This window comes from Ips typographus, linkage group LG10, assembly GCF_016097725.1.
Source record: "Ips typographus isolate SLU linkage group LG10, UJ_Ityp_2.0, whole genome shotgun sequence".
Taxonomy (NCBI): Eukaryota; Metazoa; Arthropoda; class Insecta; order Coleoptera; family Curculionidae; genus Ips; species Ips typographus.
The window spans coordinates 4905437-4930573 of record NC_138431.1 but is presented as its reverse complement, the minus strand read 5'-3'; the positions used below and the strand labels follow the sequence as shown (position 1 = coordinate 4930573).

At 35.7% G+C, this 25137-nt stretch overlaps 3 protein-coding genes across 10 annotated transcripts in view; 2 read left to right on the top strand and 1 right to left on the bottom strand.

Annotated features, from left to right (window-relative positions):
- LOC145734535 (uncharacterized) overlaps positions 1–13698 on the top strand; it is a 94276-nt gene extending 80578 nt beyond the window's left edge. For all 5 annotated transcript variants that reach the window (XM_081987977.1, XM_081987975.1, XM_081987974.1 and 2 more), the window contains 7 exons: positions 6497–6594; positions 8550–8817; positions 9719–9844; positions 9902–10319; positions 10917–11332; positions 11468–11652; positions 12300–13698. In XM_081987977.1, the coding sequence (XP_081844103.1) occupies positions 6497–6594; positions 8550–8817; positions 9719–9844; positions 9902–10319; positions 10917–11332; positions 11468–11652; positions 12300–12972 (2184 nt within the window). In that variant the 3' untranslated portion in view covers positions 12973–13698. The remainder of the gene's footprint in view (positions 1–6496; positions 6595–8549; positions 8818–9718; positions 9845–9901; positions 10320–10916; positions 11333–11467; positions 11653–12299) is intronic.
- A 746-nt stretch (positions 13699–14444) lies between these two features.
- Positions 14445–15074, top strand: LOC145734575 (crustapain-like). Of its 2 annotated transcripts, XM_081988051.1 has the most exons (3): positions 14445–14575; positions 14684–14754; positions 14805–15074. In XM_081988051.1, exons 2-3 carry the CDS (start codon positions 14704–14706, stop codon positions 15015–15017), a joined length of 264 nt encoding a protein of 87 aa, XP_081844177.1. In that variant the 5' UTR covers positions 14445–14575; positions 14684–14703; the 3' UTR covers positions 15018–15074. The 2 variants fall into 2 exon arrangements, with proteins under 2 accessions (XP_081844177.1, XP_081844176.1); XM_081988050.1 differs by lacking the exon at positions 14445–14575 and having other exon boundaries at positions 14622–14754.
- Positions 15075–16756: 1682 nt separating this feature from the next.
- Positions 16757–25137, bottom strand: part of LOC145734565 (uncharacterized) — a 67642-nt gene continuing 59261 nt past the window's right edge. For all 3 annotated transcript variants that reach the window (XM_081988038.1, XM_081988039.1, XM_081988037.1), the window contains one exon: positions 16757–22600. In XM_081988038.1, the coding sequence (XP_081844164.1) occupies positions 22389–22600 (212 nt within the window). In that variant the 3' untranslated portion in view covers positions 16757–22388. The remainder of the gene's footprint in view (positions 22601–25137) is intronic.

Here is a 25137-nt window from a genome sequence, read left to right as displayed (position 1 = left end):
GGGGACATATCCAGGAAGACGAATTGAAAGGGCATGGGGCAATTTAAAATTTGCAACAATACGTAGCCTCATTGTGATGGTTATTAAGGCCCGCCCAGCCAATTAGCATGGATATGGACGGATGCGAGCTTATGCAGATTATTGACGTTCTGCCTGCACAGTCGACAAGATAAGTCGTTCGCGATCAAAGTTCCTGCATAATCTATAATTAAAGACCTCCGCGGCTTCGTGCGTGCTTTATTTATGACTGTTGGCATCAGTCCCTTGGCGCCAGTGGCGGCGGTATCCTCCCTTAAGGTTAATCCGCCCAGAAGTAAATCACCACGCAGTTTTGCTGGCGGTAGTTACAAATTGCCTTATCCGAACCAAAAGAATGCCCCAGACTGGCCCGTGTCTTCTTCTGCTTGGTTGGATGCCTCGATGGTGAGTCATCTGCGGCTGGTGGCCCGGGGCACAAACCTCGGGCGGTACCCGACCGCGCAAAAGGTGTCCAAGGTCGAGATCGGCGGTTATACAACAATCCTGACAAAAAACCAGACCTAATTACCATCGGCTCGATTTTCGGTAAACGACCGCACGAGCCGTTCGGAATCGAATTAAGTCCGGCCCTTAAGGCTTTTCATGTTTACGAGCGCATTTTTGAGATAATCTTAGTGAATGGCCCCCACACACGACTCGATAAGTCTTATTTATCACACCACAAGGCGTTCTTTTGTTTGATAGGTTCGCGATTGTGTCCAGTAAATCACTTTTGGCCACCCACATATACAGCCACTTGGACTATCAATTAATTAACACCAAAGAACTAACTTTTGCTTCAGTGCTACAAAAGCATAATCAACAATAAACAATACTGTATTATCAGATTATCACGAACAAAATGAATTGTGATAGTGAATGTGACAAAGTCCTTAAAGATGACAAATTCATTGAATGTATGGTGCAACCCACTTTTAAGTTGAAAAACACCAGTCTGATAATAATTATTGAAAGTTCCTTATAAAAACTACAACCATCTTGACTATCTGCCTCCACCTGGAGCGGTCGTGGGTCATCTCCCTCCATTCTTGCTGGTCTACATCAAAGATAACCAGATCCTTAATGATGTTATCTCTCCATCTGCGCCTGGGTCATCCCAGTGGTCTTTTTCCTATTAATGCCCCTCCTCATACCCGTTTTATTAGGCGATCGTTTTGGCTTCTTGATTCGTTTGCCCAGTTTCTGTTGCTGAATTAGAATATAAATGAAAATGAAATTGAGCTTAACCCATCTTCTACTTGGATTGTTTCTAGATAAGTGATATTCTGTGAACTCTGCTTTAAAATGCCATATGATCTTATAAGTACATATACTCAGTTTTGTCAGCACAATGGTCAAAAGGTTAGACAAATCCACGTAGACATGAACAAAAATATCATTTATCTACGGTAGATTTACACTTTTTTGTTAAAAATCACAAAATCTGCATCCAAGAAACTCCTTTTTGACAACTTTGCTAATGTTAGGAAGCAGAGAAATAGAGTGTTTCTAGAGCGGATATTTTGAAAATTATACAAGATATTGAAAAACTTATTCCCTCATAAAAACCCTTAGATTTTGAAAATACTGACTGCAATGATAGGTCATTTCTGACTTTCATCCGCTTGTTTGTCTGAAAGTTTCCACATTTCTTCACAACTTTGCTATATTAGGAGGTCAGAATTATTTAGTGACCAATTACCTTCTTCTCCTTGTTTCTCCATTATGGTACACAAAATGTTCCTTTTCCTCCTAAAAAAACACTCAAAACCTCGCAGCAGTTGTGCATTGATCTATTTTTCTAGATTGTAACTTAGCAAACAAAATTCAATCTTTTATGATAATTAGAAACCAAATAATCTCCATACATTTTGCTGGCCTGCAAATAGCACATACCAGAAAGTAGAAAAGCGTAAATTGACGAATTTGGACAGTTTAAAAACTTCTAACTGTACTAAGATGCAGGAATGTGCTATGCAAGATGCCGGATATAAAAACAGAGAATAATTTAATCGTAATTAGAAAATTAAAAGAACAGACAGAGTAAGATATTAGAGAAAGCGCTTTTGCGAATATTATTATAATAATTTTGTGTGTGATCGATTTATTGTTAAAACCACAATAACCCAATCATGTGTGACATTACTAACTTTTTTTAGGGCTTAGTTCCAATTATGGACTTAAAGCCTAGAAATCGTTCTACTGGTCTTTTAACCTGTTCTAAAAAACCAACGGTCAATGCGACCATCATCCCAAACTTAGGTTGGTTTTACTGTATTTTTCTCTCCTGTGGGGCCTTCCAATCCTTTTTAAGTCTTAACGAGCGTTGTCGTCAGCTAGATCGTACGTTTCCTACTTTGAAAAAGGAAAAACCATCAGGAAATCACGCCTGTGGTTGTGCAAACAAGTTACGAAAAGTTACATCCGTCGAGTGTAAGAGAGCGAAACATAATCCCGGCCCGATAAATCTTCTCAGATTTGTTTTCAGTGGGATAAGTATACAAAATAATTCCAGACTTCCTTAAGGAGTTCATTGGCACTTTTCGCGGATGATACAGCATTGCCCGCTGACGGCCAGGCGCATTCCACCAGCCAATAAAATAAATAATAACGCAAGCAAATATCATAACCGTTTAGATGGAATGCAAAATATAAGGAAGCTGGCCATTTGGCCGTAAGAAAATCTACTAACTGTACATCTTAACGGTGACAGACTTGATTAACTATCGATAAAGGTGTGTATCGTTAAAAAATGATTGTTTCACATCCTACAAATTGGCCTAAAGTCAAACATTCTCGCTTCTTTGCCACTTAATCTAGATGATTCCAACACAAGTGATTCAGTGGGAACTTATGCAGACAGCCATTACGTTCATTCATTGTCTTGCGGTTTCCAATTCATTGTGTGGCAACTCAATGATTTTTGTAAAACATTCCAGTGTTATCGCTGTTGCATGTGTGAGGTCATTAGTCATTTGTTTACCACCAGAAAATTTTACTACTTCTTAATAATCATTATAATCTGTATTTACTTCCTCTACAAATATTGTTAGAGTAAATAATCTCTATAATATGATAATGTTTTACTACTGTTACTAAATAGATTAGTTAAACCTGCACATAGTATACAAGCCTCTCTATGGTAAACTCTATGAAGGTTTCAGAGGCCTCTGGCAATACAAAATGGCTGCTAGAGGCCTCTGGCACGGTAAAAACAGTTTTAGTAAGCTTAAGAAGATTTCAGAGGCCTCTGGCAATACAAAATGGCTGCTAGAGGCTTCTGGCACGTTAAAAACAATTCATAGTAAGCTTAAGAAGATTTCAGAGGCCTCTGGCAATGCAAAATGGCTGCTAGAGGCTTCTGGCACGTTAAAAACAATTCATAGTAAGCTTAAGAAGGTTTCAGAGGCCTCTGGCAATACAAAATGGCTGCTAGAGGCTTCTGGCACGTTAAAAACAATTCATAGTAAGCTTAAGAAGGTTTCAGAGGGGTCTGGCAATACAAAATGGCTGTCAGAGACCTCTGGCCCGTTAAAAACAGTTTTAGTAAGCTTAAGAAGGTTTCAGAGGCCTCTGGCAATACAAAATGGCTGCTAGAGGCTTCTGGCACGTTAAAAACAATTCATAGTAAGCTTAAGAAGATTTCAGAGGCCTCTGGCAATACAAAATGGCTGCTAGAGGCTTCTGGCACGTTAAAAACAATTCATAGTAAGCTTAAGAAGGTTTCAGAGGGGTCTGGCAATACAAAATGGCTGTCAGAGACCTCTGGCCCGTTAAAAACAGTTTTAGTAAGCTTAAGAAGGTTTCAGAGGCCTCTGGCAATACAAAATGGCTGCTAGAGGCTTCTGGCACGTTAAAAACAATTCATAGTAAGCTTAAGAAGATTTCAGAGGCCTCTGGCAATACAAAATGGCTGCTAGAGGCTTCTGGCACGTTAAAAACAATTCATAGTAAGCTTAAGAAGGTTTCAGAGGGGTCTGGCAATACAAAATGGCTGTCAGAGACCTCTGGCCCGTTAAAAACAGTTTTAGTAAGCTTAAGAAGGTTTCAGAGGCCTCTGGCAATACAAAATGGCTGCTAGAGGCTTCTGGCACGTTAAAAACAATTCATAGTAAGCTTAAGAAGGTTTCAGAGGCCTCTGGCAATACAAAATGGCTGCTAGAGGCTTCTGGCACGTTAAAAACAATTCATAGTAAGCTTAAGAAGGTTTCAGAGGGGTCTGGCAATACAAAATGGCTGTCAGAGACCTCTGGCCCGTTAAAAACAGTTTTAGTAAGCTTAAGAAGGTTTCAGAGGCCTCTGGCAATACAAAATGACTGCTAGAGGCTTCTGGCACGTTAAAAACAATTCATAGTAAGCTTAAGAAGGTTTCAGAGGCCTCTGGCAATTCAAAATGGCTGCCAGAGGCCTCTGGCACGTTAAAAACAATTCATAGTAAGCTTAAAAAGGTTTCAGAGGCCTCTGACAATACAAAATGGCTGCTAGAGGCTTCTGGCACGTTAAAAACAGTTTTAGTAAGCTTAAGAAGGTTTCAGAGGCCTCTGGCAATACAAAATGGCTGTCAGAGACCTCTGGCACGTTAAAAACAATTCATAGTAAGCTTAAGAAGGTTTCAGAGGCCTCTGGCAATACAAAATGACTGCTAGAGGCTTCTGGCACGTTAAAAACAATTCATAGTAAGCTTAAGAAGGTTTCAGAGGCCTCTGGCAATTCAAAATGGCTGCCAGAGGCCTCTGACAATACAAAATGGCTGCTAGAGTCTTCTGGCACGTTAAAAACAATTCATAGTAAGCTTAAGAAGGTTTCAGAGGCCTCTGGCAATACAAAATGACTGCTAGAGGCTTCTGGCACGTTAAAAACAATTCATAGTAAGCTTAAGAAGGTTTCAGAGGCCTCTGGCAATTCAAAATGGCTGCCAGAGGCCTCTGGCAATACAAAATGGCTGCTAGAGTCTTCTGGCACGTTAAAAACAATTCATAGTAAGTTTAAGAAGGTTTCAGAGGGGTCTGGCAATACAAAATGGCTGTCAGAGACCTCTGGCCCGTTAAAAACAGTTTTAGTAAGCTTAAGAAGGTTTCAGAGGCCTCTGGCAATACAAAATGGCTGCTAGAGGCCTCTGGCACGTTAAAAACAATTCATAGTAAGCTTAAGAAGGTTTCAGAGGCCTGTCAAAATTTTTTCCATGGAGCTATTAGGATTTTAACAGGTGCAGTACTTGACAGTACAATATAGGACCTCACTTAGCATATCATAAAAATACTGTCAAGCACTGACTGGTCCATAAAGCTATAAATCACGCAAGAAAGGTTTGCCTATTCGAAAGGTTACTTACGATCTGTCACTAAAATGGCACCTGTCAAAATTTGCTTTACAGAGCTATTAAACTGTATCATGAATCTGAAAAGTCAGTGTAAAGTACTTTAATTCAATTTTATAGCTTTATAGGTAGGTATTTGGCAGATTACAATGCTGACGGTAGTTTTTGAGATATTGCTAAATCTGTCAAAAACGTGACAATTGTCTAAATTGGTTCCATGAAGCTATCAAACCGACTGAAAAGTCTGACCAAAGTACGAATTTTTCATAAATATTATGCAGTACGGCTCTGGATTTTAGATGCAATTTACTGTCTCCACAGTGAGTTTCAGGTCCGTAATTTCCGTAATTTCTAGCTGAAATTCAGCTGAACATTTTGTTCAAATTCAACGTTATTACAGTCTTTCTGGTTAGGTTACAGCGGTTTTTGGCTGTAACCTAACCAGAAAAAAGTTTTTTTTTCACTGAACGAAGATGCCAATCATTCTTGAAACGTTTAAAGTAAACCACTTATGCAAGTGCAATTAGAAGTAAATTATTGGAAACAACATGACTCAATATATCAGACTTACATAGCCCGAGGACTGGTGCCAACGTTTCCTGTTGTCTATACTAGAAAATTTTAATTAAAATACTATAGTAACTTCTTCAGCAGAAAAATCAACTGATAACTGAACATTATACGTAATCGATTAATATCAATGCAAGTTGATCTTCTTTTTGTGCTAACTGTATTTTTTTTCTGTGTTATTCCATGATTTTTCTTCCTGATTCCGTATACAAGTTGGAATGCTAGCAAATACGGCATTCGATCGATAAGTAATTTTCCCTGCCCAATAAGGCCATATCAGAGCAAGAACCAGTAGCCAGTAGGCAACGATTATTCTAATTTTAATCGGCACAGACGGAAAAATCGAATAATGGGTTATCTAACATACGCCAGGCGCCAAAGTATTATTATTAATAACCACATAATTGCGGGATAAATAATAATAAACCAAAGAAATTTGTAATCATAATCCGTTTCCCAGTTTAGCGGCGTTTTCGATTAAAAACACTATGATTTATACACTAATTTCCTCTTTTACGATAGCGGCACTTTAATTTGTTGACATTAACTGGGGAAAAAAAAAAAAAACATAAACATTTACTTGGTTTACAGGGTTACTTGAAACCGTGGCGGTCCCAGTCGGATTGTGCCCTAAACGACTACTTACAAGACTTGTTCACCAATCTAGAAGAAATCTGCGACTTTAACAGGTGAGTGCAAAAATTGTTCGCCCTTTTAGAGAAAAAAAATTACCAGCAGTCTAGCAGCTAATTTGCAAGCCAAATCGTCTTCACTTAATTGGACTTGTCACCGGCATAACATTGGACATGGTAGAGGTGTCATTATCAATCTTCCTAAGTTTATAATTTGCAATTTGATACGTTCATGGATTTAGACGATAAGGCAACCGGCTGCACATTTTACTTAATTGTAGGTAGTCGGTTGGTGTCTAGGTAATCGTTCAATTGAAGGCTAAGCTCGAAAATATCTGCTCACATATGCTTAGTTTGTAGCACAGTGGTTAAAAGTCTCAGTTTTGTATATCAAAAGGGCTGATTCTTGATCATCCAGTATACAGAGTGTCTCTGTTTTTGTGTAGCAACAGTTGATCTTCACTGAGTTTTACTTAGAAAGAAACATTTTGAAATATTTTGGTTTACCTTAGTTAAGATACATTTTGATGAGTTCATCGTGCCTAACCCAAAGAAAACCATCTCCAGAAGGTTTTTACAACATCCAATTAAGGAGATTTTAGTATACTTTGGTGGGATCTTCAAAAGGTTTCACATTCTCTTGCTCAACAAGATCTTTGATTTCAGAAATGCCAGTTTTTGCTCTTCTGCAGGTTCACATAGAGTCAAAGGTCCATTCAGAATTAAACAACATCTGCTTTAAAGGATTTGGTAACTGTTACCTACCCCAGAACAGCTCAAATGACTGTAACAGGAGGAATTGCGTAAACAAATCTTCTTTAGGGTGCTCCATCATTATTGTAGAACGTTAAACCATTGTCAAAGACACTATAATATCCGTAATTCTTCTGGTTTACCAATTGATTTGCTTTGCTACATCTTTCCACAAGGATTTTGTCACTTTCATTTTTATCAAGACAATTCCAATTGGGATTTCATCAGAAATCTTCTTTAGGCAGCTCCTAAATCATTGTAGAATGTAAAAGCATCTTCAGTGACACTAATTTTCAAAGGAAGTTTTCTTCAAGTCCCCACATCACTATAGAAAGACAAAGCATCTTCAGAGACACTAATTTTCGTAATTGTAAGAGGAAGTGTTTTTCAGGGACTTTCCAAATCATTACAGAAAGTAAAAGCAAATTCAGTGACACTCATTTTCGTAATTCTTCAGTTTTACCAATTGATTTGTTTTGCTACATCCCTGATCTAGTTTGGTACATCCTTCCTGCACGGTTTTTCTTACTTTTATCTTCCTCAGGGCAGTTAAGTGAGTGATTAACAGTAGTCATTTCAAAAAAAGGTTTCTTCCGGGAATTTCCAAATCATTGTACAATAAAAATAGATACTAATTTCAGTAACTCTTCTGGTCTATTAATTGATTTAGTTTGATACATCTTCCCCACAAGGTTTTTTTCATTTTCATCTTCATCAGGACATTTAATTGACATTAATAGAAGAAGATTTATTTTTCAGGCAGCCTTCAAAGTATTGTAGAATCTAAAATCATCATCAAAGACACTAATTTTCGTAATTCCTTTGGTCAACATCTTCCCCACAAGGTTTGTGTCACCTTCATCTTCCCTAGGACATTTACAGTTGTAATTTCATGAGAAGTTTTCTTCAGGGAGCTTTCAAATCATTGCAGAATGTAGACATTAATTCCCGTAATTCTTCTGGTTTTTATCTCTGACAGTCGTTCACAAGAGAGGTCTGCAAAGAGACATACATAAAAGGGTCTCTTTTATCTCTTTTCAGAATATAAAAGCACCTCCACAGTGACTGTGTATGGAGTTTTTGTCCAGATTTACCACTGTTTGACAAGGTTTTTGTGACTTTTGCCTTTCAGTACATGGAAATGTCACTAACAATGGAAGCCTTTCCAAAATCATCTTTTACTTCCTCAGAACATCCATAAAAATATGAATTTATTAAATAATCATATTGTTTCAACTAAATTTTGTGTTTTTTTTTAGAAAAATCTTGGACGAAATCCGTGAAGTGATATCAGACCCAACCAAAACAGCCAACGTGTTCATCCAGCACGACAACGACTTCAAAGTATACAACGAGTACTGCGCCAGGTATCCACGCACCATGGAAGTATTAAGCAGTTTACAGAGTGACCCAAAAATGTCAACACTAATCCGGGAACAACAAATCCAACTAGGACACGCCCTACCTTTAGGGAGTTACCTGTTGAAACCAGTGCAGAGGATTTTAAAGTATCACTTACTTTTACAGGTGAGTTTTGAATGTAACTAGCTCTTGCTAAGGGTATTAACAGTGTAATTACGGTTATAAATAGAACTGCCATTCCTGTTGTAAGGTTTCAAGTGCATGGTGTAAAATGTCTGCGGTTTTTTGATGTAACTGATCATCTGAGAAAGGCTTATTTTAGAACCACATGTACGGGTGAAGGCGTTAAGTTGCTCGTTTAACTATTAACAGATTACTGGATGTTAGATGGTTTTAATATTGATGCTAAAAAGCCATAATATTTACTGAAATTTGTTTAAAAAGGATTTCAAAAATTTGCAGGAGCCTTTCACCAGCTAAACTCAACCAAACAAAATTCCAACTAAATATTTCTTTAAAATAAACAAAAAGCTTTTTATCGAAAATATTAATGCTTGTAACCCTTCAGTATTTTGAAGTTTTAGAATTGAGTGTTTTTCAGTCTCAATTTTCAGGACTCTTATCAGTTCTTTTAGTATTGGGAATTTACTTTCAGGCTACTTAAGATGAAAGTCACATTTTTTCTTTGAAGTTACCTGTAAAGCTCAGTATGATCTGCTTTTATTCCTGAAATCAACGTTTTGAACTTATTTGTACGGTGTTTAATGCAGAAAGTCGAATTTTAATTCAATAAGTTTCATACTTTTTTCGCTTAAATATTTTAGTCCAAAAAAGTTAAATTTTCTTAACAACTGAATTTCAGAAAGTGTTGTCAAAGCTTGTTTTTTTGCCAATTTTCCGTCACGAAAACCAAGTTTCAGAGTTTTTAGCTGCATTGGTATATTTTGTTGCCGGAATCCGTGAATTAAAGAAGCAAAAACGACTTTTTCACTTTAACCAACTTATTATCATTTTTACTGATTCTTGACCTCGTAACATTTGAATATGTAGTAATTCGTATTTTCAGCGATTATCAAAACAATGTGAACCTCAGCACAAACCCACTGTGGACCTGGCCTTGGCGACCATGACCTCCGTAGCCTCAGATATCAACAATATGAAACGAAAGCACGAACATGCTGTTAGAGTGCAGGTAAATCAAGCTCTTAATGTACTTTAAAATTTGGTTTTAAACTATCAACTTATCCAGGAAATACAATCACAATTGTATGGTTGGACTGGAGCTGACCTTACCACGCTGGGAGAGCTTATAGCGGAAGGAGCCTTCCGGATGCAGGGCGCCAAAGGGCGTCGTCACGTGTTTCTGTTCGAGAAAACCTTATTGTTGGCCAAAAGCAAAAACGACGGGGCGTTTACGTACAAAATGCACATCGACTGCTCCAATTTGATGCTGGTGGAGCAAGTGAGGGGGGAACCGTTGTCCTTCCAGGTGTTGCCCTTCGATAATCCCCGGTTGCAGTGCACTTTAAGGGCCAGATCGTTGCATCATAAAAGGGAGTGGACGTTGCAGATTAAACGGGTTATACTGGAGAATTACAGCGCTGTGATACCGAACCATGCTAGACAGTTGGTGATGCAGTTGGGACAAGATGTACAGGATAATGAAAGTAAGTTACTAACTCTTTGATGTGTTTAGTTTGATATCAAATGAAGGGAAATTTAGTGGACCGAAAAGTGGAAACTGACTCAATTTGGCTTTAAACAAGGAAGCTGAACCACTCTTTCCACTCACTGCATTAGTTTTCAATATCCAACAAGACAATTGCTGAAATTTTCTGCTTTATAAGTTGTACAAACATAAATGTGATTCATATCTTCTTCTCACCAAGGAATTTTTATTAAATTGTTCTTTGCACGTCAAAGTAAATGTACTTCTCTTCATCCGTTCACCGTTGCTGTACATTGTGGCATATTAGTGTTGTATCATCTGCATATTATGCATTTTACAATATACAGATGATACAGCACTAATATGTCACAAGAAAGAACTGAGAAAAACGATGAAATGAACTGCAAAGACCCAGTACATTATTTTCAATAATTAATAGACTCTAGAAGATCTATTCAGAAGGAGTTTGCAGAACAATCAATATGTGTATTTCTAATTATTATTTCCACAAGATACACACAGAGACATTATACATATAGTACATAAGAAGTTTTAAATAATCTTGTTATGAGAATAATATACTTGTTATTCTTAGATGAGACGTCAGTGGGTTGGTCTCCATTAAAGCACAGCTCAACCACACCACACTACCTGGAGAGGAGATCAAGAGTGCGAAAAACCCGCGATTTATCCAAAGAACGGGCCGCATCACAAGACAGAATGTTCACCACTTTCGGAAGCTGGAGGCGCAAATCTGAACCTGGAATGATCCCTCAACAGTACGACTCCAAAGTGATCCCGAAAAAAATCAGCAAACTGAAGAAATACAAAGAGACTGGCGGTAGTTCCACGTTCTACACCGACTTGTCCGACATGGAGAATTGTGACCTGGCAGAGTCTGTGGAAAGTTTGGCCACTCAACCGCAACCAGAACCCACTGCGGAGAACATTGGCAACAACCTGGAGAAAATAGTCTCGGAATTGCTAATGCAAAACCAGGAATTCAATAAGGTCAGTGTGATTGGTTGAGACACAGACGCTTGCGCTTTATAGTCGTCGCAAGCACGCTCAAGTGATTAACCTCATCCTGCCTGGCACTAACCGGGTCACCATTAAATCATCCCGTTTTTCCGGGCTGACTTGCAGGTGTTCAATAGGAGTCCGCATCAGAACCAGCGCCATCCTAGACGGAACGTGACCAGCGAACCAGGACCAATTTGGTACGAGGACCGGCCTCAGGTTCCAAGCAAAGCTGATTCGTTGCCAAGATCTTTCCAACTTAACGAACCACCTGCTGAGGAGGATCGAGTTGGGGAAACCCCACGTGAAGGGTAAGGATTTGGTCACTTGGTGTAAGGATGTTGTGTAGTTTCATTCAAAGGTTAGGTAGGAGTTATTTCCAGAGAGTATTTTTTCATAATTTATATGTTGGTGGTGTTTTGTGGTAGAGGATTCTCCTTTAATATGTCAAATAGGTCTAAAATCAGCGTTGACCATTCAAAGAGACCCTAAATGAAGCTGACCTACCTACCTATCTGCAATCCTAGTAAAAAGTTACTCTTTCAGATATCTTACTTTGTAGACTATATTGCCTTAAATTTTTACAAGTTTTGAGTTCAAAAATGGCAAAAATTCTTTGCTCTCTCTTTTGCCTTGTAACTCCTTCAGGCGGCCCCTAAGGGCAAAAGTACGTTTACACAATCTTGTGGAGAATAAAATTTTCTACAACTTTTCTTATTAACCCTTTTTTTGTAACTCCTTAAATAACGGAGAAATGCTTAGTGAAAATGGAGTTACTAACTTCTCAAGTAACAAAGCTAGAAAGCCTGTCACTTTTTGCTTCTTGCCTAAACTTTATTAATACGTTTTATATTCCAAATTCCAAAACATACCTTTCTTTGCAGTAGTACCTAACCTAACAACTATCCCTCAGAGTATCTGAAAATTTTCACTTTTTAAAAAAACATTTTCTTTCCAGTGATATGTCATCTCGCCTCGACGAAACTGATCATCCGGAGTACAAAATCTACCGTAAAACGCCCATAAGACTGAGCATGCTGCAACGTATCCGCAACATTATTTCCGAAGAACAGCGACGTTTCTACCCCAAACAAGTCTACAAGCAGAGTAGCAAAACAGGGGAGAAACTGGCCAACCCTGACTACGTCGATCCGCACACTCTCTTCAGCAATTCCCGGCAAAACAGTCAAGCTAGCCTAAGTCTGGACAGTGGAGTGGCCAGTGGGAGCTTCGACGACGACATAATGGGAGAGCGAGTTCAACTCGACATGACTTTGAACGAGAAGGACGTGTTCAGGGAGATTGAGGAGAGAATGAGCGAAAACGTGAGGAACTCTCCTTCGGACAGTTACTACGAAAGCATATTGGAGAACAGCCTCACCGAGGAGTACGAGACTGATCAAGTGACGGGGAAATTGGTCATTAAATCGGACAGTTTCACGAACAATGACAGGATAGCGGTAACGATGAGTGGCAACGCCGCCAGACAGGCCAGACCTAATGTCGTGCGACGACCGATCAAAGCGCCTCCACCAATTCCGGCCAAACCGTTAAGACTGACTAAGAGTTGCGCGCAAAATCGTAACGAACCAATGAAAACCGAGCAAAATTTGAAAAAAAACCGGAAATGACGGTCAAACTAGTTGGGTGAGAGCTATGGTAGGCCGGTTTGAATGACATTGGTCGCAGTAATTAAGGCCTAGAGTACTTTACTTGTAGATATTTAGGTCATGTGACTGACAATAATTTAACCCGCAAATAGCGTGTAGATCTCATAAGGGTCAGTTTTACAGGTTAACCTAATCTGTATAATCTATAAAACTGACCCTAAATCACGCAAAAGAATTGTTAGGGAGAAGTATATGTCTTGGGGGCCAAAATAACTAATAAAATGATCGTTCCTCAATATAATGCAACTAACGTGCATTTTTATAAAATGTACAGTTAAGTCAAAATCAGGGTGATTTTCATCTTTCACTTAACTCTAACGGTTAAGTTAGCTGAAAGATAAAGATCGACCCTTAATCGTGTTTTTTGCGGTGTTTTGTTACACGTCTTATCCAAACTGTTGAGTCTGAATAATTTATTACTTAAGGTATAGATTTTAGTGGTCTAAGGCCATTTTAGATAAATTCGGAAGGATTTAACTATATAGTGAAAATCAAAGTAAAATGGGATGACGTAAAATGTTCTACTTTCTTGACGTATTCATTACTTTGATTTTAACCATAGGTCCATTACGAGAAATATATTTAATTTGTGCCAAATAGAGTGGATGTACAGTATTTTAATCGGATTTAAATTATTGTTGATACTAAAATGTAAATGTTTTTTTCTAAAAAAATAAAGTATGTAATTATATATTGTTTTATTTATTGGTTTTAGTACCTTTTTATGATTCTCTTAACATTTGGTGAATGCTTCCCTTATTATTAGAGACAATTATAATTCTACAAATACAATTCTCTGTAATATGTGCGCATTTTGCAAAAATTGGATTTTCTATCAGGAGGAACACAAGCTCAGCCTAAAGAATTTTTTTTTTTCCAAAAAACATTGTTTTTTTTGTTTTTTACGTTGTTTAATATACAAAGGGAAAGTCAAAATGTGCGGGAAAAGGCATCTCCTGGTAAAACTCTTTGAGATTGGTCCTCACATGAAATTAACCACTAATCAGCCATCAGACAACGTGGTCACTTCTAGATTAAGACAAATCTACTAAAAAGTATTCGACAGCAAAACCGTATAAATTTAATTAACTGACCCTGTAGATAAGCTACAGATAATACAGGGCGTCCTACAAATAGAGGACGTTAACGCAACAACTTTTTACCTTAAATAGACATTTACAGGATAGGCATACTTCCAGAAAGTTATGCTTGGTTTTCTTGTTTTTAAATATACGTCAAGCCAACTTTTAATCGAAAACATGTATGTTTCATCATCTTCTCATCAAAAGTTGGGACAATCTGTACAATAAATTTCCATTTAAAACTCCTTTAATTAGAAAAAGAGAATCAATAGGTGAAAATTAGTAAAAATCTTAGTGTTTTACGTGCAAATAGCAATGAAATGCAAATTCTAAAAATATGTTTTTTAGAGTCGTGTAATAAATACTATTCTTAGTAACGCTTTGTTTGTGAATGTGACCGTGGTAAGCAAAACCATCACTTAATCGATTTCTCCTTGATTTGTTCATTGTCACTACGATCTTCCACCATTTACACCAGCCAGGTAAGTTTTTATATGTTAATTTTGTAATAAAAAACAATCTTGCATGGCCAGTGACAAACCTAACGTTACACCGTAAAGACATGATTTTCAATGCGGTTTTCTTATTAGTGTTTATAGCAAGTTTGAGCATGTCTGCACCAGTGCCACTAAATGATCAAGAGGAGTGGAGTAAATTCAAGGTAAGACACTAACAAAAACAGTAGAAGTGGGTAATAATAAACGGTTCTAGGAAGGTTTTCACAAGTCCTACACCAATCCAGAAGAGGAAGCTGAACGTTTTCAAATTTTTCAAAACAACCTCAAAAACATTAAAGAACATAATGAAAAATTCGCTAGAGGAGAAGTGACGTACACTCAAGGGGTTAACCAGTTTGCTGATTTGACTCACGAGGAGTTTAAATCCAGATTTACAGGACTGAGAGGACGAAAACCACCTCAGTGATTTACTCATAAAGAGAACTGCCAGTTTGTTTGATAATATATTATGTATTATGGTGTTTTTTTATTGACTTACTAGACCAATTTTGCACTATCAAGTCAATTTTTAAGGTCTTAAAGACGAATTTGGTTTTTAAGTAAATTTTTAGTTAAAATATGTTCATTTCAAGTCAAAAAATTTGTTACTAGACCAATTTTGCACTATCAAGTCCATTTTCAAGGTTTTAAAGACGAATTCAATGTTTGCAAGTCAATTTTCACGATTTTCAACTTAATATTTGATTTTTAAGACGATTTTTAACTAAAATATGTTGATTTTAAGTCAAAAACTTTGAAAATTGACTTAGTAGACCAATTTTGCACTATTAAGTCTATTTTCAAGGTTTTAAAAACGAATTTAATGTTTGCAAGTCAATTTTCACGATTTTCAACTTAATATTTAGTTTTTAAGACAATTTTTAACGAAAATATGTTGATTTCAAGTCAAAAGCGTTGAAAATTAACTTACTAGACGAATTTTGCACTATCAAGTCAATTTTCAAGGTTTTAAAGACGAATTTAGTGTTTCCTAGTCAATTCTCATGGTTTTTTACTGAAAATCTGGTTTTTAAGTAAATTTTCAGGATTTTCAACTGGAATTGTAATTTTTTAGTCAGTTTTCATGATTTTTCACTTAATATTTGGTTTTTAAGTCAATTTTTAGCTAAAATATGTTAATTTCAAGTCAAAAAATTTGAAAATGGGCTTACTAGACCAATTTTGCAATATCAAGTCAATTTTCAAGAATTTAAAGACAAATTTAGTGTTTCCAAGTTAATTTTCACGATTTTCAACTTAATATTTGGTTTTTAAGACAATTTTGAACTAAAATATGTTGATTTCAAGTCAAAAACTTTGAAAAATGACTTACTAGACCAATTTTGCAATATCAAGTCAATTTTCAAGAATTTAAAGACAAATTTAGTGTTTCCAAGTTAATTTTCACGATTTTCAACTTAATATTTGGTTTTTAAGACAATTTTGAACTAAAATATGTTGATTTCAAGTCAAAAACTTTGAAAAATGACTTACTAGACCAATTTTGCAATATCAAGTCAATTTTCAAGATTTTAAAGACAAATTTAGTGTTTCCAAGTTAATTTTCACGATTTTCAACTTAATATTTGGTTTTTAAGACAATTTTGAACTAAAATATGTTGATTTCAAGTCAAAAACTTTGAAAATTGACTTACCAGGCCAATTTTGCACTATAAAGTCAATTTTCAAGGTTTTAAAGACGAATTTAGTGTTTTCAAGTCAATTTTATGGTTTTTTTTATTGAAAATCTCGTTTTTAAGTAAATTTTCAGGATTTTCAACTGGAATTGTAATTTTTTAGTACGTTTTCATGATTTTTAACTCAATATTTGGTTTTTATGTTAATTTTTAACTAAAATATGTTGATTTCAAGTCAAAAACTTTGGAAACTGACTCAGTAGACCAATTTTGTACTATCAAGTCATTTTTCAAGGTTTTAAAGGTGAATTTATTGTTTGCAAGTCAATTTTCATGATTTTCAACTTAATATTTGATTTTTAAGGCGATTTTTAACTAAAATAGTTGTATAAGGTCAAAACGTTGCAAGAATAAAAAACAACGGGAAATTCCTTAAAATTCTACATACAGCTCAATCAGTTTAGCACATTCCTCCGCTCTTGTTTCATTCAGTCTTTGTTACTAAAATCTACAAAAAAAAAAACCCTGATAAATGTAAATTATGTTTGTTTTTATTTAAACATTACAAATTGCTGTGTGAAAATAATAACCCAGTATTCTAACATTTGTTTTTTTTTTTTGAAGTTGAAGGAAATAGAAGGGAGCAAGTATTTACAAAAGGCTAAAAAAACCTTGCCTTCCTTATTAAAATCTGGCAAAAATACTGTGAGAGGGGGGAACATAAAAATAACTTATAAAAAATATCGTCTATCAAAATACAAACGAATACGGAAAACGACGGGAAAATTACTAGTAGTATCATTATTAATTATAATATTAGCTTCTAGAATAATAATTCTTTTATTAGGAACCAGGTGCTTACAAGTAATAATTTTTTAAATTTAAATAATACACTTGTTATTGCCATTAGTGTGTGTGTGTGTGTGTGTGTGCGGGTGTCCCAAGCAATTTTAAACGGAACACCCTGTAGTATTGGAATATTACGATTATTAATCGGCATTATCTACATTTATACAGCATATAATTTACTACTTTCCAGCAGTTTTTTTAGGCAGAAAAACTGTGGAAATAAATATTGAAAAATAATAGGCAAATACAACAAGTTAACAACCATAACAAATAGCGAGGCTTTCCATTCGTTCATCTCCGGGAATGTACGTAACAAAAAAAAAAGACGTTTCTACGTTTTGTATCCTATTCAAGCCAGTTTTTAGGGAGGAATTCTAATTAATGCCTTCGGGTGCGAGAAACAATCAAATTACCTTTATTCGGGCAAAACTAGAAATTTCAAAATGATTTCATTTGAATTTGCTTTGTTTTGCGTTCACAATTTTGAAAGACTCTACATTGTGGTTTTTTTGACTAGACAAACACGATTTTGTTGAACAAGCATCTCAAACCTATACAGGAAATCAAATAATATGAAGATGACGTCTCGCCATCAGATTGATTTTTTTATTTATATTGCCCGCTTCTTTCTTTTCAAAGCAAACGAACATGTAATTTAGTTTACATCATTGATCTTATTACCAAACGTCAAGACAGCAACCTACTACGATCTTTACGCTCCTAAGCTTTGGCAACAACGCATCTTTTTTGCTATGACGTCAACCAAAATTTGGTTACTGCATGACACAATCATTTACATTTACCTACTTAAGTCAGGTCAACAGGATTTTGACGTCATAAAACCGCTAGCAAGAATGACTTATGACATTTTCAAAACTATATTTGTGAAATTAGGTTGTAAAACACAATTTTTTTATATCCAAGCATTGCAACTTTGACAGGATCAAATTTGACACTATGTAAACACAGAGAAAAATGAGTAACTTGTTAAAAGTTGCCTATTGGTCTAATCAGTCACGTGACCAAGTTTCACTATCCTAACTTTGACAATTCGTGAGTTACGAACCAAAATGTCTTGGCTTACAAAGAAGTATTTTTTTGTCAATACGTCACAAACCGGTCATTTTAGACAAAAATGTCTAATTTTGAAAAAGTTTCCTATTGGCCTAGCCAGTCACATGACCAAGTTTTACGGTTTTAATGTTAACAGTTCGTGACTTATGAACTAACATGTCACTGTGTGTCTTGCAACATGCCTCCTACAAAGAAAATGTATTTTTTGTCAATATGTGACAAACTTGTCATTTTAGGTGAAAATGTCTAACTTGGAAAAAGTAGCCTAACAAAGTCACGTGACCAAGTTTTATTCTTCTAACTTTGACGGTTCGTGAGTTATAAAAGAAAATGCCACTGTATGTCTTGCAACAGGTCACCTACAACAAAGATGTAATTGTACGGTCAATATGTCACAAACCAGTCATTTTAGGTGAAAATGTCTAACTTTGACAAAGTTGCCTATTAGCCTAACAAAGTCACGTGACCAAGTTTTATTCTTCTAACTTTGACAGTTCGTGAGTTATGAACGAAAATGTCGCTGTATGTCTTGCAACACGCCTATTACAAAGAAAATGTAATTTTTTTGGTTAATATATGACAAACTTGTCATTTTAGGTGAAAATGTCTAACTTGGAAAAAGTTGCCTATTAGCCTAACAAAGTCACGTGACCAAGTTTTATTCTTTTAACTTTGACAGTTCGTGAGTTATGAACGAAAATGTCGCTGCATGTCTTGCAACACGCCTATTACAAAGAAAATGTAATTTTTTTGGTCAATATGTGACAAACTTGTCATTTCAGGTGAAAATGTCTAACTTGGAAAAAGTTGCTTATTAGCCTCACAAAGTCACGTGACCAAGTTTTATTCTTCTAACCTTGACAGTTCGTGAGTTATAAAAGAAAATGTCGCTGTATGTCTTGCAACAGGTCACCTACAACAAAGATGTAATTGTACGGTCAATATGTGACAAACTTGTCATTTTAGATGAAAATGTCTAACTTTGACAAAGTTGTCTATTAGCCTAACAAAGTCACGTGACCAAGTTTTGTTCTTCTAACTTTGACAGTTCGTGAGTTATGAACGAAAATGTCGCTGTATGTCTTGCAACCCGCCTCTTACAAAGAAAATGTAATTTTTTTGGTTAATATGTGACAAACTTGTCATTTTAGGTGAAAATGTCTAACTTGGAAAAAGTTGCCTATTAGCCTAACAAAGTCACGTGATCAAGTTTTGTTCTTGTAACTTTGACAGTTCGTGAGTTGTGAACGAAAATGTCGCTGTATGTCTTGCAACACGCCTTCTACAAAGAAAATGTAATTTTTTTGGTCAATATGTGACAAACTTGTCATTTTAGATGAAAATGTCTAACTTTGACAAAGTTGTCTATTAGCCTAACAAAGTCACGTGACCAAGTTTTGTTCTTCTAACTTTGACAGTTCGTGAGTTATGAACGAAAATGTCGCTGTATGTCTTGCAACCCGCCTCTTACAAAGAAAATGTAATTTTTTTGGTTAATATGTGACAAACTTGTAATTTTAGGTGAAAATGTCTAACTTGGAAAAAGTTGCCTATTAGCCTAACAAAGTCACGTGACCAAGTTTTATTCTTCTAACTTTGACAGTTCGTCAGTTATGAACGAAAATGTCGCTGTATGTCTTGCAACACGCCTATTACAAAGAAAATGTAATTTTTTTGGTTAATATGTGACAAACTTGTAATTTTAGGTGAAAATGTCTAACTTGGAAAAAGTTGCCTATTAGCCTAACAAAGTCACGTGACCAAGTTTTATTCTTCTAACTTTGACAGTTCGTGAGTTATAAAAGAAAATGTCGCTGTATGTCTTGCAACAGGTCACCTACAACAAAGATGTAATTGTACGGTCAATATGTGACAAACTTGTCATTTTAGATGAAAATGTCTAACTTGGAAAAAGTTGCCTATTAGCCTAACAAAGTCACGTGACCAAGTTTTATTCTTCTAACTTTGACAGTTCGTGAGTTATGAACGAAAATGTCGCTGTATGTCTTGCAACACGCCTCTTACAAAGAAAATGTAATTTTTTTGGTCAATATGTGACAAACTTGTCATTTTAGGTGAAAATGTCTAACTTTGACAAAGTTGCCTATTAGCCTCACAAAGTCACGTGACCAAGTTTTTTTCTTCTAACTTTGACAGTTCGTGAGTTATGAACGAAAATGTCGCTGTATGTCTTGCAACACGCCTCTTACAAAGAAAATGTAATTTTTTTGGTTAATATGTGACAAACTTGTCATTTTAGGTGAAAATGTCTAACTTGGAAAAAGTTGCCTATTAGCCTCACAAAGTCACGTGACCAAGTTTTATTCTTCTAACCTTGACAGTTCGTGAGTTATAAAAGAAAATGCCACTGTATGTCTTGCAACAGGTCACCTACAACAAAGATGTAATTGTACGGTCAATATGTGACAAACTTGTCATTTTAGATGAAAATGTCTAACTTTGACAAAGTTGTCTATTAGCCTAACAAAGTCACGTGACCAAGTTTTATTCTTCTAACTTTGACAGTTCGTCAGTTATGAACGAAAATGTCGCTGTATGTCTTGCAACACGCCTATTACAAAGAAAATGTAATTTTTTTGGTTAATATGTGACAAACTTGTAATTTTAGGTGAAAATGTCTAACTTGGAAAAAGTTGCCTATTAGCCTAACAAAGTCACGTGACCAAGTTTTATTCTTCTAACTTTGACAGTTCGTCAGTTATGAACGAAAATGTCGCTGTATGTCTTGCAACACGCCTATTACAAAGAAAATGTAATTTTTTTGGTTAATATGTGACAAACTTGTAATTTTAGGTGAAAATGTCTAACTTGGAAAAAGTTGCCTATTAGCCTAACAAAGTCACGTGACCAAGTTTTATTCTTCTAACTTTGACAGTTCGTGAGTTATGAACGAAAATGTCGCTGTATGTCCTGCAACACCCCTCCTACATTCAAGATCTAACTTTTTTCTCAATATATCAGAAATCTGTCATTTTAACGCCTAACTTGGAAAAAGTTGCCTATTGGTTCAGTCAGTCACGTGATCCAGTTTTACTGTTCTAACTATGACAGTTCGTATGTCTTACAAACACGTCTCCTACAACAAAGATGTAATTGTTAAGTCACAAATGCCTATTGGTCTAACCAGTCACGTGACCTTTATTGTTCTGACTTTGACAGTTTGTGACTTATCAATCAATATGCTGCTAACCATAAACCTTTTCTTTCTGAGGTATTGGGGTTTAAAAAATTCGAAATTTTTAAATCTAAATATCTCAAAATTGGCTATTTCTCAGGGACACCCTGTAGAGTCCTGAAAACCACCAGGGACGGTCAAAACTGCTGTGGAAACAATTTTTCTATGACAAGTGACGACAATTTTAAAGACATTTATAGTTTTTTTTGTTGATCTGACAACACTGCAAAATAATTTAGCTTAATACACAATTGATTGGTACTGTTTTCAGGTAATTTTCCATTTATTTCCACATCAGATTAACAAATTAACCTGACGTAAAAATAATCCCTCTTACCATTATTATTTGAGATAATAGAAATAAATAAAAACCAAATTGAGGTAACCTGTAAAATCCTTCAAAAGAGATATTTGATTGTCTCATCCGAGGCAGTCGCACAATGTTGCAACATTTTTGAAGTGTTAAAAAAAAATTAAGGAAAATCATAATAATTAATACGACCTGCAATAATTATCACACCGCCGCCATTAAAAGTACCATTGAAGGTACGTTCTATGCATATATACAATTGAATACCCTACCGTTTAATTCAGCCTTACATTAATCAGACTTGCTGTACATTGTTTGTCTCTGAGACGAAAAAAAGGGGGAGCGCCGCCACGTAATGCCGAAAAATTTTTTAAAGAGTTAACGACGCTTTAAAGCAAACTCAAATTCCTCTAGTGAACGGTAAAAGAGGGGCGGGCAAAAAAAACGAAAATGCTGTAAAGAAAGAAAGACAGACGGTAAATAAATAAATAATAATAAAACTTACACAAAATGTTAATAAACAAACATTTTTCCGCTCGATTTTACTCACAAAAAACAAGGAAAACAAACGACCCTTTGACCGCAAATTTAAAAATCCTACTTCGAAGAGCAAACCTGCTGCGTATAACAAAGTGCTTCCTCTTCTTCTTCTTCTTCTTCTTCATTCAGAAATATATTACAGTTCTTCCAGTTTCGATTACTTCACTAAAAATTGTTTTTAAACGAGAATATTCACACTCCCCAAGGTGGTTCGCCTCTCAGCAACCTTTTGGGGTGGTCCCCCCTGTCGTGGGGCAGAGTCTCGGACACTTGCAACTCGGGGCGCAACAGGTTCGGCTCGTGTGGATGCGTCTGGACGTTATTGTTGCTCATTATTGAGTTATTGCTTGGACGATGGCTTCTACAGGGACTCGAATTATCTCGTATTGGTACCAAATTACGACCTGGAATTGTTCAATGTTTTATTAATAATGCAATTTTCCCTAAAAAACGCTATTAAGGGTGATCAAAAGAGGCTTTAAAATGATTTATTGAACAGACAGTTAAATAAGAGGAGATAGGAGACTGTCAAATTAAGGGCCGGTACTTTCACCTCCGGATAAATTTATTCTTAGGACAATTTCTATAGAAATGACGGAATTGACCAATAGCAGCAGCGTCTGATTTCACGGTTTCCATAGATATTATCCTTAGAATAAAGTTATTCTGGACTAAAAGTACTGGGCCTTAGACTGATTTACTTCAGGCTGTCTTTGTTGTTAAATAGTTCAGTTTCAAATCAATTTTACTATACAGAGTGTCCCACGACGAAAGACATCGATTGATATTGGAAAAAGCATAAATAGGAGAGTTTTGAAAATTTGGCAGGATACTGATGTCGGCATGCCCAATCTAACTAAAATATTTTCAAGATGGTTGCACTTCCGTTTATACCGGAAGTCTATCACAATATTTGGATTCCTCACAAAATTCTGACCAACTTTTGTGTATAATGCCCTATGCCTATCTCTAGCCGTTTTCGAAATATTTAATGTTTTTCCAAAAAAGTGACAGTTGCAACGCTCAACATATTTTTGTACTCTGTCAAAACCGTATTTCATTTTGCAATGAAACTTTGGGTTATTGTAAATAAAGGATCGTTTTATTTAACTGAGGATGCGTAATGACTCATTTGTATACAGGGTCGTCAAAAAAAAATTATAAACTTGCCAATAAAAAAAATGAAAAATCTCAAGTTTTTTAAATAGAAACCCACATTTTTTATGACGGAATCATTTTGAGCATTAAAAATTACTATACGTTTCAATTTACTTGCCTATACCTAAATCCAACCCATTTCGTTTTATTTGAGAATAAACATTTTTTATTCATAAAACTCCAGATTTAACGAAGAAATAACCTCCACTTTCAGTTTACATGACAAACAAGAGATAAACAAAATAAACATCAAAAATAAAAAGTATAAAATTCATTTAAATAGTACATTTTATCAGTATTCTATTAATAAGTCATAAATTTGAGTGTTGTTATCCAAAATTGCATGTTTGCATTCATTTCTGTGATAGTATAAATAGTATATTAGCTATGAAGGAGTCAAAGTACAGATCTGAGTTGAAAACGGCCAGTCCAAAATATGGTTTTAAGGTTCAGTTAGACCACGAATATCCAGAAAAGCGCAGCCCTCATTTTATCCCATCTCTACACATAATATGGGATCTTTTACCTCTTTTTCTCAGATAAAACTGTTTCATTACAATCAACTGTATTTAACTTTTATCTGTTACAGGTATGTATGGTATTACATAGTGTGCAAATTCATAGGGAAATCCATTGTAATGGATTATGTGAAAATGCAAACTGGAAAACAAATATATGGTAATGTTATTCTGTTAACATTTTGATTGGGCAGAATTATTCATTTCCCATTAGTGGAATAGGGGCAGGTAGTATAGGCAGAGGGTATAAAGGAGAGTTCTGTAGATTCCAGTTGAAGCCAAATCTTATATATTGGTCTACCCTGTAACTGTCAAAATAAATGAGTTATGGAGTGTTAAATAGGAAACTGTCCTGTGTGATCTTTTTTATGAACCATACTGTAGTTCTGTTTATCCCTAAGTTTTGTTGTAACTTCGATACTTTTTCTGTTTTTAAATTTTTACAGTCCTTATTATGCTAAGTCTATGTCATTGTGTAAATCTAGAGCAGCACAGAGGGTAGTTTGAGACAGACGAAAAAGGTTATGATTTACCTAAATATGGCGCATGTGAACTTATTGCTATTAACGCTCCCTGGTAAGTTTAAATTTACGAAACGTTATGTAATTGAATCACCGTAAATTATTGGCTATTATGTCATGGTGACAGCCTGAATTGAGTCTTTGACCAGAGAGATCAGTAATTCAACTTACGAGGGTACTAGTAAATCATTAAGAAAGTAAAGTAAAAAAATTTAAACAAAAAATGTTAAGAAACGAGTTCGAACAGCAGATTTATAATATTTTGAGCACTATAAGCCTGTTGAAGCTTTTAAGATAACAATACAGATTACCCTGAACCTGTTTTCGAGATTTTCAGCATTTAAATTGCTCTAGATGCTCATGGATATTCAACATTTTGAGTAATGAAAGTGTAAAAGGTTTTGAAAAGCACCTTCAGAATTGTGTCAGCAAATAAGATTTTACAAAAGAGGTGAAGAACACTCAGCCTTCTCCACAACAAACTTTATGAAACCTAGTTAAAGAGGGCACGCTCGACCAGTTTCGAGTACATAAGTACGCATCCTCAGGAGCTTATGGTGTAAAAGGGGGCGCCGACTGTCTTACTACACAGGGGAGGAGACCCAAGTTAAACTAAATTGGGACTTAGAAATACTTTTCTAGACTGCCAGGAACATAATGTCCATTTTGGGGGGTCCCGACCACATCTTGCCTTATTAGTTTAATAAGAAATTAATTAAAATGTAGTTTTTAGTGTTAAATTTA